This window comes from Crotalus tigris, unplaced genomic scaffold, assembly GCF_016545835.1.
Source record: "Crotalus tigris isolate CLP2741 ecotype Arizona unplaced genomic scaffold, ASM1654583v1 scf7180000017576.4783729, whole genome shotgun sequence".
NCBI lineage: Eukaryota > Metazoa > Chordata > Lepidosauria > Squamata > Viperidae > Crotalus > Crotalus tigris.
In genome coordinates, this window is record NW_024096487.1 from 1,784,510 (window position 1) to 1,799,163 (window position 14,654).

At 37.8% G+C, this 14,654-nt stretch overlaps 1 protein-coding gene and 1 long non-coding RNA gene across 10 annotated transcripts in view; one reads left to right on the plus strand and one right to left on the minus strand.

Annotated features, from left to right (window-relative positions):
- DGKZ (diacylglycerol kinase zeta) overlaps nucleotides 1-14,654 on the minus strand; it is a 136,081-nt gene that overhangs the window by 37,399 nt on the left and 84,028 nt on the right. For all 9 annotated transcript variants that reach the window (XM_039358456.1, XM_039358498.1, XM_039358507.1 and 6 more), the window contains 11 exons: nucleotides 13,386-13,494; nucleotides 12,104-12,199; nucleotides 7,945-8,022; nucleotides 7,464-7,520; nucleotides 6,168-6,236; nucleotides 5,614-5,685; nucleotides 4,052-4,168; nucleotides 3,741-3,812; nucleotides 2,243-2,338; nucleotides 2,063-2,145; nucleotides 367-427 (listed from right to left, as the gene is read on the minus strand). In XM_039358456.1, the coding sequence (XP_039214390.1) occupies nucleotides 367-427; nucleotides 2,063-2,145; nucleotides 2,243-2,338; nucleotides 3,741-3,812; nucleotides 4,052-4,168; nucleotides 5,614-5,685; nucleotides 6,168-6,236; nucleotides 7,464-7,520; nucleotides 7,945-8,022; nucleotides 12,104-12,199; nucleotides 13,386-13,494 (910 nt within the window). The remainder of the gene's footprint in view (nucleotides 1-366; nucleotides 428-2,062; nucleotides 2,146-2,242; nucleotides 2,339-3,740; nucleotides 3,813-4,051; nucleotides 4,169-5,613; nucleotides 5,686-6,167; nucleotides 6,237-7,463; nucleotides 7,521-7,944; nucleotides 8,023-12,103; nucleotides 12,200-13,385; nucleotides 13,495-14,654) is intronic.
- Nucleotides 1-14,654, plus strand: part of LOC120314930 — a 42,782-nt gene that overhangs the window by 595 nt on the left and 27,533 nt on the right. The window lies entirely within an intron of this gene.

The window sequence follows — 14,654 nt, forward strand, 5'->3', positions numbered from 1 at the left end:
TTAGACAGGGATAACAATTTAGATAGGACTGCAGGGCTCCAGCATATTGAAATATTATATCCTCCAGAGGTTAAAAAGTAGTAGGCCAGAAGTTAATATAAACCAATCAGTTTCAGAGACAATTCTCTTAGAAATGCCCATCTCTAATACATTGCTGAATTAGTGCTTTAGGTAAAATGGAAACAGCTCGGTATCCTTGGACAGGTTAGCCCTGAATGTATACGGTTGTATTAAGTTATTTGGGGGGAAATTCTTCTCACATAACTCAATGTAACAAACTATCTGGATACTGATCCAGGTTCTGCTACTGAGGTAGATCTACCTTATCACAGCTTATCACACAGGAAAAGGGACATAGCCACTTACTGTACCATCTCCTCCACATGCCAGAATCCGTAAGTTGTGCACTTTACGATACAACTCCAACCTGTACAAAACCCAGAGTGAGCATCACTTATATTTATCTATTGAACCTTATTCCTCCCCCCCCCAATTTTTTTTTAAAAAATGTATCTTTACAATAATTCTTCAGCTTTGTCTCCATAGCTGAAAGAAGCCGCATACCCAAGTAATAAAAAGGGAATAACAGGGAGTAAAGGTTTGTGGTTTGAACTGTGTGTATGTTCTCTTTCTGGCTGTTAGCTTAATGGAATAAGATTTCTTTTCTTCCAAGGAGCAGAAAATGGCATGGCTAGAAAATGTATTGAAGTAGTTTACTTCAGTACTGGCTTAGTACTCCATTTCAGAGCACCATCTAGAGTAGGCAAGGGGAAGCTCTAGTGCAAAATCCAGATGTAGTTTACAAAGTAGCTGCTTTTAGCCTTCAGGGACCCTGGTAAAATTCAACCTTTTTTTTTTCTTTTTTGACCAACCCTGCTCCTCTCTCCACAAAGGCATGTGCATGCAAGATACAACAGGAAACAATTGATCCTTGTCTCCTTCTGTACATAATAGATTTCTTGTCAGCAGCAATGATAAGGAATGATTTACTCTTTATCCGTTCCTTTGCAGATTGTCTTTCTCATTGAACAGAAAGTCGAGAGCAGTAATTCTATGCTTCCTCCTTTATATAAAGAGGCAGCTCTTCCTCTTTACTCGAAGGAAAAGAGAGGATTTATCTGATCCTCCTTTCTATGTAAAAAACAATACCAGGGAAATACGGGCTTGGCCAAGAAGAAGGGCTTCATGGGTCTGAATTTCCTCCTTACTCAGTGGACCAAGCCCCCTCACTGTACATCCCCAAGCTCTCTTGAAGAGATCAACTTCATTCCTACAATATTGTAGAAAATTCAGCCCCAACCCTGGGAGAATTGAAACTCTTTTAGCTTGAATTACTCCACAGGTTTGTTTATTTCTTCTTCTTCCCTTTACACCATGTTTTCCCAAAAATAAGACCGGATCTTATATTAATTTTTGCTCCAAAAGACGCATTAGGGCACGGATGTCAAACTCGATCGTGTCATGTGACGTATCGTGACATATTTTTTGCCTTTGCGGAGCTGGGTAGGCGTGGCCTGCGGGTGATGCATCTGGCCCACGGGCTGCCAGTTTGACACCCCTGCATTAGGGCTTATTTTCTAGTTAGGTCTTATTTTGGGGAAAATACGATAATAAATGCGTCTGTCCGGCTGACGACCTTAACTGTGGCTTATTTAGGGGGTAGGACTTATATTACAAGCATCCTGAAAAATCATGCTAGGGCTCATTTTCCATTTGGGTCTTATTTCTGAGAAAATACGGTAGTAGCATTTTCCTCTTTAGTGGGCACTATTCAGTAACACGGGAGATAGCATGACTGACAATGATTGAAAATCTCAATCTAAATAACTTCTAGGGGATCTCAGTTTTGTTGCATTGAGATTTATACTCAGAAGTTCAACAATGTTACCTCATCAAGTACTCTTAAGATCATTCACTTTTCTAATTCTAAAGTGCCACTCTGTCTATTTTGGAAGGCAAGATGTAAATATAAAAAAAATATTTTTCCAATAATTTGAGGTCTGTGGCAGTTGGACATGACAAATGGGCTTGGGTGAGGTTCAGGCTTTTAATTGTTACTCACGCTTCTTTGGGACCTCCCTGGCTGAGATCAAAAATTTGCCGAGGGTTGAGGTACCACATAAAAGACTGGAATATCTTTGTTCCCTAAAAGAATGGAAGAAAATAATAAAGGAAATCTGCCGAAGAAGGCTAACAGAAAGCCAATGGTATATGAGAAATAATATCAGGCAAATAATTTTACCTGATTCCCACCACTCTTGGGGTTCACAAACACAAGCAGAGGCTTCATGAGAGGTGCTGGAATGGGCTTGATAACAAAGGGTTTCCATCTTCCTTCCTAAAAAAGATGCCCTGAATTACAGAATGCCAAATGAAATCAGAGGTTTTACCCATGGGATTTACACTGCGTGCATGGTGTTATAGTCACTAAATTCCTTGCACTTTTGACAACCAAAAAAACGGAACAAATGCAAGTACTAGGTTCGACTAGGAATATGAACAATACTTGGGTTTTAGTTTTGTAGAAAAGATCTTTCTTGCCTTTTATGTCAAGGTCTATAAAAACAAGAACAAAAATCATGGAAATGATGTCGACCTAAGTTTCAATTACCGTAAAGCCAGCCAGGCATCTACATTTCATTAAAAAAAACCTGTTTTTAGCTTTTCTTTCCCCTGCTCTCTTTTGGGCTTCAATTCTCATTTGTTCTAAGCAATAAACAATCTCCATTTGGATTATCTGGAGTATAAGAGCAAAACATCTGAAATATTTTTAAAAATATTTTAAATAGTTTAAAAAATGTAACAGCTGTGCTGGATAAAATCAGTCTTATCCAGTTCAGCTTTCTATGTCTAAATTAGTCAATTAGATATTGTAGGGATGCCTATAAGCAAAACATAAGTGCAGTGATGTCCACCTGTTTTCCAGCAACCATTATTCTGGAGCTCTGTGGGGACAACATCTAGCCTTTGTAATCAATAACTATAAAAAAATCCTCATTTCTATGAAAACATTTAGTATTTTCTGGGATCAAGATGCTATTAATCAGTTTCTTTTGTTGTTTTTAGTGCATGTTTATAAGGAATGACTAATTTTTATCACTATCTGTAAGCAGGATAGTGCAGTTTTATAGCAAATTTGGAGGAAGATATTTCCTCTTTTAATATTTAGTATAATAACCAAGGGGTGATAACAGGACCCCATTATGGCTCTCAGCAGTCTCATCCCAGCAAGGCCACTGATAGAGGCTACTGGGATGATACTCCAGCAACATCTGGAGAGCTACACATTATTCACCTCTGTGATCAATGGCATTGTCCAATTTGCTTCAGTTCTGCTGGACTGTTTTTCCTTAGTCTTTAGGAAAAGTTACTAGTCTGCAAATATTTTATTAGGGTCTGGCTGGGAGAAGACAGAAGGCAATTCTTTTCACTGAGTGCAGAGGAGGAGGCATTCTTTTTCAATCAAGCTACTCACTTGCTTAGAGGGCTTCCAGATAGCCTCCTACATGGACTCATGGCCCAGGAATACCAAAGAAGCAATTTTGTAAATTAAAACGAATGTAACACTTCAGTATTAAAAAGTGCATTTTTCCCATTTTGGTCTAGCAAATTATTGCTCAAAAGCGCAAAAAAGCATTAGCCAATTTCCTAGAATTTTTTCCCCCTATTGCTCTTTTACGACGGCCTGATCTTCATTTTGTTCTTTATATTCTTTCAAGTTCTCAGTCCTAATCTCTGACCTCAGGCCCCTTCTTGCTGGATTTTCGTTTGAAGGAAGTTCTTTTCTTCTTCTTACTTGACTTCAGAGGGTTCTAGAGAAAGAAGGTGGGGGGGGGGGAACAGAAAGAACAAACCATGTAAATCAGGAGGCATTGAAAGTACCTCCTCCACATTTCAGAAGTGTTAGGACTGCAATTCCCTGAATTTTGTTGGGAACTTTGAGTGTTGTTCTTAATACATATGAAAGGGCCTGGGCGGGCCTAAGTAACGATAAAGGGATTTAGGGGAGAAATTTACATAGGGATGAAGAAAACCTAAAATTGCAACATACTTGGGGATGACGGACACGCAAAATCCAGGTGGGAGGGATGACAACAGCAGCATGTGCCCCCAATGAACAGGGCTCTTCAATGTGCTGCAGCATGAAGCATGAAACTTTACTGTGGTACTGAAAAGAAGCAAAAGAACAGAACAGATTAAGAACAACCGCTGCCTCTGTGAGCCTGTTTCTAATATTGGGCTGGTGTACTCCTGTAAGCAGAAAGGTTTGGAAATCAGATTTAAGTGCTAGGCTTCTCATCCTAAACTTGGAATTAATCTCCTGGGACTTCATGGCTTAGCACAAATCCAGGGCCTAACTTGGATGAAAACTCTCAGGCGTGGTTCAATTAGATTAGCGTATTTAGAACAGACAGTAATAAAGCTGTAATACAACAGTTTATTATCTGTTGCTATGCAAAGACATGAAAAAAGACTTCGGGAATTTTTGCTTGAAATTTCTTCCTCCTGCCCTCCTGAATAACCAGAAGCTTGGCTCAGTGCTTAGCGGCCTTGAAGTTGTTGAAAGTTGTTATACATTTGGCTGGTCTGAGAACTAATGGTTCCTGTTTTGTCTGCCTGGACCTTTACAGGAAGACTGCTGAGATGGTGGGAAAGAGGGTACTATTTCAGGATGCTAGGCAGTTTCTTTTATATTTTACATTTCTAAATACACTCCTATGTCAGAATATTAATATAAAAGAGAGCAATTAGCTCTGCATCTATCTATCTATCTATCTATCTATCTATCTATCTATCTATCTATCTATCTATCTATCTATCTATCTATCTATCTCCACAAAAAAAGTCTTGTCTTTTTCAAAAAAAGTGTCTTGCAATTCTACATTCAGATATTTCCCACTAGCAGACAAGCCAACAATACTCTTGGGAAATATATAAGAAAGTAAAAAGTGAGTGACTAGTTTCTGACCTCAGATACTACAGTTAGTTCTCGCTTACCAACTATAGTACCTCATTTAATAACTGTTCAAAGTTACAATGATTGAAAAAAAAAACATTTTGTGACCAATCTTCGCATCTAGAAACATTACAACCTCCTGTGCTCACGTAATCGCTATTTGTGTGCTTCACAACCAGCTTTCAAGAAGCAAATTTAAAAGCGAACATAGAAGTGAAATCAATACATTGCCGTCCTACAATGTCCCAATTAATGACTGGGGTGATTTGCTTAATCATGGAAGCAGAAGTGAGTTTTTATGTCTTGTACAGTCACATGATTTTTCACTTAGCAACCGTGGTGCTTAGCGACAGAGCAGCTGGTCCCAGGTATCATTGGTAAGCAAGAATGACCTGTGTTTTAATTTCCCATTTCCCCCATTCTGAACAGATGTCTTCTCAACATTGTTTTTTTTTTCTTTCATTTTTCTCCTTGAAGGAGAAGAACTGCATTCAAGAACTTACCATGATAAAAGCATATACTTTTACATATACAAGTAAAATCATGGTGCACACACTAATAAAAATTTTCAATAAATAGCACATCGTGTTTTGGGGCAAATGGAGGCAGAGAAAAGGAGAATAATATTTTGGCAAACAAATGCATGCTGCACTCACTGCCTGCTTACACCAGGAACAGCTGATGGCTATAATTTCCTTGCTGTGGAAGGCAAATTTCTGCTGGAAACCCTGGACAGACAAAGAAAGAAAAATAACATTATTCACGTTTCCTTTTTCATTGTACATTACAGTGAAAAGTATAACGTATAATAATATTTTTGTATGTTGCAACAGATGTACATTAACAAATTTAGTGGACAAATGTCTTTCAATCACATGTTTCTGAAACTTCGTGAAGGTTAACTTCTGGCAACCCAATGAATCACCAATGAATTAGCGTTGCGATCCAGGGGAGATGCAGTTAAACAGTATATGGAAAAAAACTGATCTAAGTCAAAAAGATAATAGTTCAGAAAATCACATTGTATATAGTATCTTATTATTTTTTACTTGGTAGAATAAAGACTATTATGCAAAGATGCAAGTCCAATATAGTTTCTCACCAACTCCACACTAGCTTAGCTTCTTTAAAAAAAAAAAAACCCTCTCCTTTTCTCTTTCTCTATATAATTTGATAAGATCTTGATACACACATGCACTGTGTTTCTCACCTTTCCACATTGTCGACATTTCCCTTCCTGGCGTCTCCGGTGTACCCAATGATGCCGCACAATAGTAGGCTACAAAGAAAAAGGAGAGTTCAGGAAAAAAGAAACAAAAGAACAGGAAGGAATTGAACAGCTTTCAGTGCTGCTAAACATTCTGGTAAGGGCTGGCAAATACAGACCGGCATTAGATACCATTCACAGTTTGTTCTTGTTGGGAGGTAGGGGAAATGTTGCGTAAGTGACCTTAGGAATTAATTCAGGAAGATTCCTTTTGTTCTTCATCCAAGTTTAAAGGCAAACACAGCCTTTCCTATCAAGAATAGATGCTCCTCGTTTTTTTTTTTTTTTCTATCTTGCACTTCCAAGATGGTTACTTATACTACGCAGGCAGCACAAAATGCTGGTCACATTTCCCCAGATGGAATGTAGTCCTATTTATCTTCAAGAAGCAAGGTACAATATGGTTTTCTGCAAGCTTTAAACAGCAGCCACCAAATATAGAACCATGCATTCTGTCAATATTGTTGATGAAACACTTATACAGCTTGAGAATTAAAACCCTGGAATAAGTTTAAAAATCAGAGTTAATGTAGATCAGTGTTTCCCAAACTTGACAATTTTAAGCGTTGCTGGCTGTGGAATTCTGGGAGTTGAAGTCCTCATGCCTTAAAATTGTCAAGTTTGGGAAACATTGATGTAGATGAATAAAAGCTATCTAATGACTGGAAAAATTCAACTGTTTTTGTGTCAAAGTTGGACTTATTTCAGAGTCACTATTCTTATGAAGATTATACAGTTTATACTAGCAGAATATCACTTATAAGATTAATGAAATATTAGATTTATAAAGTAGTTCATTAATACTGCTTCAGTGTATGAATACCATAAGTAATAGTTCTAAAAATGAACAAATGTAATGACTAACCAGATAGCATGCATTTATTCATTTATTCCTATAGCTGGTATCTTATTATTTTGTTTAAAAAAATCGATCTATGACCATTACATATGCAATTTTTGGACCAGAGAGACTGCTTAGCACAAAATGTATTTCTTCTCATTATCTGAATATACAGATTCTCAAAGATAAGAAGGAATGCATTATAGTATCCTTTCGATGCCACAAACATATTCATATTTTATGTTCATGGAAAAGTACAGCTTCAGACTTGGTTACAAATTCTCTGCTTCAAATTTAGGCCAAATATTTTAAACGCATTGGGATGAAGCTGCATATTTTAAAAAATCCCCCACTTTCAACAATGCTGCAAAATCCTAACTAGTTAATGCAGTTCTTACCTCCCGGATATTCCTTGATCCAGATTCTCTAAAGGAAGGCTTGCATCGGAAATTAATCTGAGGATTTAACAGAAGGAGGATTTAATCCTATGAATAACAGTCTATTTTGATTTTTTTTTCCCCTGTGATTCCCTCCCTCTAAATAATTTCAGTGAAAAAGTTAGTAGAAGAATATATGAAACTACAGTATATGCAACTTGAATTTGTATAGCTCAGAATACTCTTCTCTAAATAGCACTAATACAAGGTACCTCCCAGTTCTCCAATCAGGATTACTGGTATTTGACTGGTAATATCTAGATTTAAATAAATTTAGATTTAACTGAATCTAGGCCCTTCAGAAGACAAAACTAGAATCAAAGAATTAAAAACAAAAGAGTTTACACCTTGTGAATTTATCCAAATAAGTATTTTTCAGATTTTGGTTGGGGGGAAGATGGAATCAAATACAGCAGAGCATTTTTCATGGTGATCTACTCACTTTTTCTAATTGTTCTATGCAGGGTGTGTGGACTACAATTTTGCAGGCTGCACATTTGCGCTTGGACATAGGTTTTTGCTGCAACAAAGGAAACATAATATTTATACCATCAACCCCCCGTGTCTGAGAAGATTGCAAATTATCCAGAAAAATGGTTCGACGGAATAAATACCAAAATATACAAAAACCTTGCAGATCAAAGCTATTTTTTTTTTTTAGTTTTCATGTTTCCATCCCTGTGTAAAGGCCAGGCAAGGAAGGCAGTGACTTGAGATATGGAGGGCAATGGCTTCCCCATTTCTTGATCATAATAAATCAAATAGAATTCAGGAAGAGGCAATCAAATCTGAATTAGATTGTAATCCCCCAATCAGAAACTTAATAAAGAGGTGTCTTGAAATATATTTTTATATATCTGTGCTATGAGATGTCCAAAGATGTGTTTTAAGATAAGTGGCCATAAAAGTCTTTTTGATAAATACATACATTCATAATTCTATTAACTTGGATATAAACACATATGTCACTTTTCAAGCATCACAGAATAAATGAATAAATTGCAAACTAATTAAAACATTACATGCATCAAATGAAGACTGTCAATCCAACATCAAACTTCTAACTACTTTTTCTCATGTTTTTCTTTATTAGGAAAACTTTCTTTTCAAAAATTACAAAATGCATAGTACATATTTATTTTGCTTTGTCTATAAATATGAATACAATATGTAAAATAAATTATTTGACTGAGAAAGATTAAGATCAAGACTGTGCAATAGTATGGGATTGTAAAAATTTGCTTCTGCTTTTAAAGAAAAGAGAGAGAAAAAGAGAGAGAGAAAAAAATGTCATAAAATATTCAGCAGAAAGCACAGTGAGATTTTGGGAGGGAAATAAACACTCTGAATTATCAACATATAGAATTATCAACAACATCAACAATTATTAACAATATAGAATTATCAACAATTTTACACTCATTCAGCAAATGTTGGATGCCACAAACAAAATTTTAGTTTGGACCTCATTCCTAATAATGGACAGACTGTTGTTTTGAAGCAGCTGTGACAACTGATGTAATTAGGCAGATAATGCAAAGTAGATCAATTGTCTAAATTCATATTTAATGGACATTTGTCTACAACAGACACTATTTCTTGCAAATGATTTGTAAAATTGAGGTTTTACTGTACACATTTATATTGATTCAGACAGGTGGACTGGTATATTAGCTCATCTAATCTCTAATGGACAGCAATTCCACCTTTAATCTTATTTATTTATTTAAGCTTGTTATAACCACCCAACTGCAATAGACTCTGGAGAGCATACAACCCCCCCCCAAATCTATAAAAACAGATAAAACATAACAAAACAGCCCAGACTAATATCATCTTACAAACAATAGAAATCAAACATAACAGGCTCCAGAAAATACAATAACACATTAACTCCAGGCTGGGACCTAAGCCAGGTTTTAAGAGCTTTCTGTGATCCTAGGAGAGGGGGTGCTGTCTTTCCTAGAGGACACACACACACACACATCTCCCCTATATAAGGAATTACTTTATAGTGGTGTAGGCTTTTTGTTGTTATTTGGAGCTACACATCGTTATTACAATCATCATCATTAAAAAAACAAGTTTTTTTTCAAGGGCTACAGGAATTTGACTTGTCACTAGACAAGGCAGATCTGAAATTACTGGTTTACTGTGAAGGAGAGCTGAGGATATACTTGAGATAAATTCAGATCAGTTCAGATGCTATTCTGGATTGTTTTTGGCATTGCCCAGATGTGAATATTATAATAATGATGATGATGATGATGTTGGAAGGGACTGTGGAGGTTATCGCGTCCAACCCCCTGTTCAGGCAGGAAACCCTATACCATTTTGGACAAATGGCTGTCCAGTCTCTTCTTAAAAACTTCCAGTGTTGGAGCATTCACCGCTTCTGGAGGCAGGTTGTTCCACTGGTTAATTGTTCTGTCAGGAAGTTTCTCCTTAGTGTTAGGTTGTTTCTCTCCTTGATTAGTTTCCATCCGTTGCTTCTTGTCCTGCCTTCAGGCGCTTTGGAGAATAGCTTGACTCCCTCTCTTTGTGGCAGCCCCTGAGATATTGGAACACTGCTATCATGTCCCCCTTCGTCCTTCTCTTCGTTAAACTAGACATACCCAATTCCAGCAACCAGTCCTTATATATTTTAGGAATAGAATAGAATAGAATAGAATAGAACAGAACAGAAATTGGAAAGGACCTTGGAGATCTTATAGTCCAGCCCCCTGCTCAAGCAGGAGAACTATACCATTTCAGACAAGTGATTGTCTAGTCTCTTCTTAAAAATCTCCAGTGATGGAGCACCCATGATTTCTGAAGGCAAACTGTTCCACTGGTTAATTGTCTTTAGACTCCTCATTGTTAGGAAATTTCTCCTTAATTCCAGGCTGCTTCTCCCTTTGGTCAGTTTCCAACCATTGTTTCTTATCCTGCCATCTGGTGCTTTGGAGAATAATCTGACTCCCTCTTCTTTGTGGCAGCCCCTCAAATACTGGAATACTGCTATCATGTCACCTGTTTCTTCTTTTCTTTAGACTAGCCAAACCCAAGTCCTGCAGCCATTCTTCATATGCTTTAGTCTCCAGGCTTTCGATCATTTTAGTTGCTTTTCTCTGAACTTTTTCCAAAGTCTCAACATCTTTTTTGTAGTATGGTGACCAAAATTGGTTGCAGTATTCCAGGTGTGATCTCACTAGGCTTTTATAAAGCGGTACTAATACTTCTTGATTCTATGCCTGTTTATATTACCCAGGATTGTATTAGCTTTTTTGACTGCTGCTGCTGCACACTGCTGGCTCATAATTCACCCTCTTCTAGCTCCTAGCAAGCATACTCATGTTCCATCTCCCTGATGATATTCTGAAAAAGGCCACTGGTGCATCTGTGACTCTGTGATCTTGGATCTTGGCTTGGCCTGCCTATGCTGGTTTTTGCATTCACTAAGCCTATACAACATTCTTGTTTTGAGAGTTATCTTGTTAAAATAAAGGGAAAAAATGGCTAATAATATAATTAGGCTGTCAATTTGAAGGGAGGGAAGAGTGCTACTTTATGGGTAGGACAACATTCCTCATGGATCCATAATTAGACAATAATTTAGCAGATTCTGATAAAATTCTCTCCATGCCCATTTCCTACTGAGGCAGAATTCCTCTTCCCTTGAGAGTTTTTGTGAAACGTCCTATGCAACTAAGACTGTTCAAAATAATATAAGTTCACGGCTCATATAGAAAAAGGAAATTAAAACTGAAGATTTTATCAAAACTGTTCTGCCTGAGGCTTTTATAAACAAGTATTAATACTAGCATCACTTAAGAATCATTTCCCGTTTGGAGCAAGACGTCTGCAATATGCTGACAATTCTCAGTTCTAGGTCTCCTTTCCTACTTGTTATAAAGACTGCAAAAATAGGCTGCAGCAAAGTTCAGAAAAGATAGTTCATTCCGTGGATTTATTTCAACCTTCAGGAGGATGCATGCTTCCTTAAGAAGCAGGCTTGCAAAATGAAAGTCTTATTGGTTCCAGCACTGATCCTGAATGGCTGCATATCAGCCGGATGCATCTTACTTTACATGCCTGAAGTCCAAGCTATCTACAGAAACAAATATTTCTGTACAGACTTCTGTGCACTTTGCCACCCATTTGGCAAGTCCTGCCATAAGAACAGTAACACCAGTAAGGAATTTGGCTTTTTTCTGGATGGGGCTCGGCCTGTAGAACAGAGCGCTACTAGAGCTGAAGGAGGCCCCTCTTTGCTTCACTTAGGGAGCAGCTTAAAATTACTTATTCATCCAAAGTGTTTAAGAGTACTATTATAATTTTGGAATTTTTATTCATATGATATTTTAATAACTGTTAAAATAATATTTTGTTGAATTGTTGCAAACCTTTCTAAGTCATAAGAGAGGTGTACAACATATAAAGCATAAATCAATTCAGTAAAATGAGCGTATTTCCTTTTTTCATGCCTCAGTCTGATTACACCAAACAATTTCTATGCTGTTTTAATAATTTCCATGTGTCTGATTTCTCCGCTAGGTGGTGATACAGTCTCACATACTCTTGAAGTTTACCAGATAGTGGCTATTTCTTATAAAACTTACCAGCATTTTTGACACACAGTTTTGTTCCCCGACATAGCAGAAGTCCCCAGAGACATTGGTTTCAAACCAGATGTGCTCCCCATAAACTGCAGTCTCCTGAAAGACAAGAGGCAATTTAGAACTCCAGGCAAAATTACTCTTAGTTTAAAACCTGACCAGTTTTCCATCATTGTCTACTCTGGTTCAAGGACTTACTTATTTCTTAATTCAGCCTAATAATAATGATGATGATGATGATGATAAAGTTGGAAGGGACCTTGGAGGTCATCGAGTCCAACCCCCTGCTCAGGCAGGAAACCCTATACCATTTTGGACAAATGGCTGTCCAATCTCTTCTTAAAAACTTCCAGTGTTGGAGCACTTCTGGAGGCAGGTTGTTTCATTGGTTAATTGTTCTAACTGTCAGGAAGTTTCTCCTTAGTTCTAGGTTGCTTCTCTCCTTGATTAGTTTCCATCCGTTGCTTCTTGTCCTGCCTTCAGGCGCTTTGGAGAATAGCTTGACTCCCTCTTCTTTGTAGCAGCCCCTGAGATATTGGAACACTGCTATCATGTCCCCCCTCGTCCTTCTCTTTGTTAAACTAGACATACCCAATTCCAGCAACCATTCCTCATATATTTTAGCATCCAGTCCCCTAATAATCTTTGTTGCTCTTCTCTGTACTTTTTCTAGAGTCTCAGCATCTTTTTTACATCATGGTGACCAAAACTGGATGCAGTATTCCAAGTGTGGCCTTACCAAGGCATTGTAAAGTGGTATTAATGAACTGGGAAGGGGCACATTATCTTAGTCATACCAGGGATGCATCCATCTAGTGACACGTTATTGCAGCAGAGAAATGGGAATACACATGAACCACATGATAGGACACCATCATGCTTCAACATCTCTATGTTGCCTTTCATCAGGAGTCCTGGTGGCACAGTGGTTAGAATGCAGTATTGCAGTGTAACTCTGCCCACAGTCTGAAGTTTGATCCTGACAGGCTCAAGTTGACTTAGCCTTCCACCTTCTGAGGTCAGTAAAATAAGGACCCAGATTGTTGGGGGCCATATGCTGACTCTGTAAACCGCTTAGACAGGACTGTAAAGCACGATGAAATGGTATATAAGTCTAAGTGTTATTGCTATCTCAAGCAATCTGATTGTGAAGCACTCTGTGGTCAAAGATACTCTCTGCTTCTACCCTTAAAGGCCAACCATTTGTGAACTTGATAGTTGCAGCCAAGCTAATGAAAGAGAAACAACCCATTCTTCTGTTCTTTCAACCAAGACAGGAACTTACACTCCAATCAACAGAGTTACGAATCTCCCTCTCTGAGTCACTTCTTAAGGCAAATGTGGGGTTTGGCTGGGCTACCATGTGCTGGAGACCCGACTTGGCAATGGCTTTTCTGAAAGACAAGAACAAGAGTGGCTGTAAGGGCATTTTGTTCACACACAACAGACCACATGCATTATATCTAAAATCTTGCTGCTAAATAAAGGCAACTAGTAGTAGTAGTAGTAGTAGTAGTAGTAGTAGAAGAAGAAGAAGAGGAGGAGGAGGAGGGGGAAGAAGAAGAAGAAGAAGAAGAAGAAGAAGAAGAAGAAGAAGAAGAAGAAGAAGAAGAAGAAGAAGAAGAAGAAGAAATAGTGTTCCACAGTCATGTATATCCAACCTGTTTAATTCAGCCACCATACTTTGCCACTGATTCAAAAGGCAGTATTTGGGGGAACAGAGAGCCCGCCCCTTCCTCTAATAAATGCCTAGCATTTGATGAACTTTTGTGTCAGGAGAATATCAGTGAGGCTTTATTAGCCCCATTCAAGCAGCTATTGGCTTCATTGGGTGCTACAACAGACTAGTACTAAAAAGGTTTCCTTGGGTGTTGCAGCCCACCCATACAAGAAAGGCTGGTTCTGTGGGTGCTAGGATCATCCATGGCTGGAGAACGTTGCTTTATCAGCCCCTTTTCCTTGAATGATTGACTAGGCAGGGTTTAAAAACTATTCCACATTTGTCTTACAGTATTTTCACAAGAAGGGGTTATTTGGGGTTAAAGCTAATTCTATTTCTCAATTGCTGACTGAGCTATGGGGTTTGCACCATACGCTTATTTTGCCCTTAATTAACTATAATAAGTGTGTTCTGTAAGCCCAACTCCCGGAAAAAATTACTCCAGAGATAGAGCATCATTTTTCTCAAAAGGCAATTACTCAGGCTATAAGAGTCCAATTTCTTGTTGTTTCTCAAGCACAAATATTTAAAGTTGATGGGGGAGGGGGAGATGAACATAGTTGAAAAGCTAAAAACAATAGTTAAGATTGTGTGTGACTTTTAATTTCTAGTTTGATTTTTTTTTCCTAACCTTGTAGTTTCCAGATGTCTAGACTATAAAATCCCAGCTAGCAGTCAATACATATGTAATTCTGGGAGTTGCAGTCCCACAACACCAGAAAATATTTACCAGAACAAGAAAATACTGTTTAAAGCAAGGATAGAGGCAGCTAGTAAAATGCTAGTCTCAGGAATGTCAGATTCAGATTCTTGTTTTATTGTGATTGGGCAGTT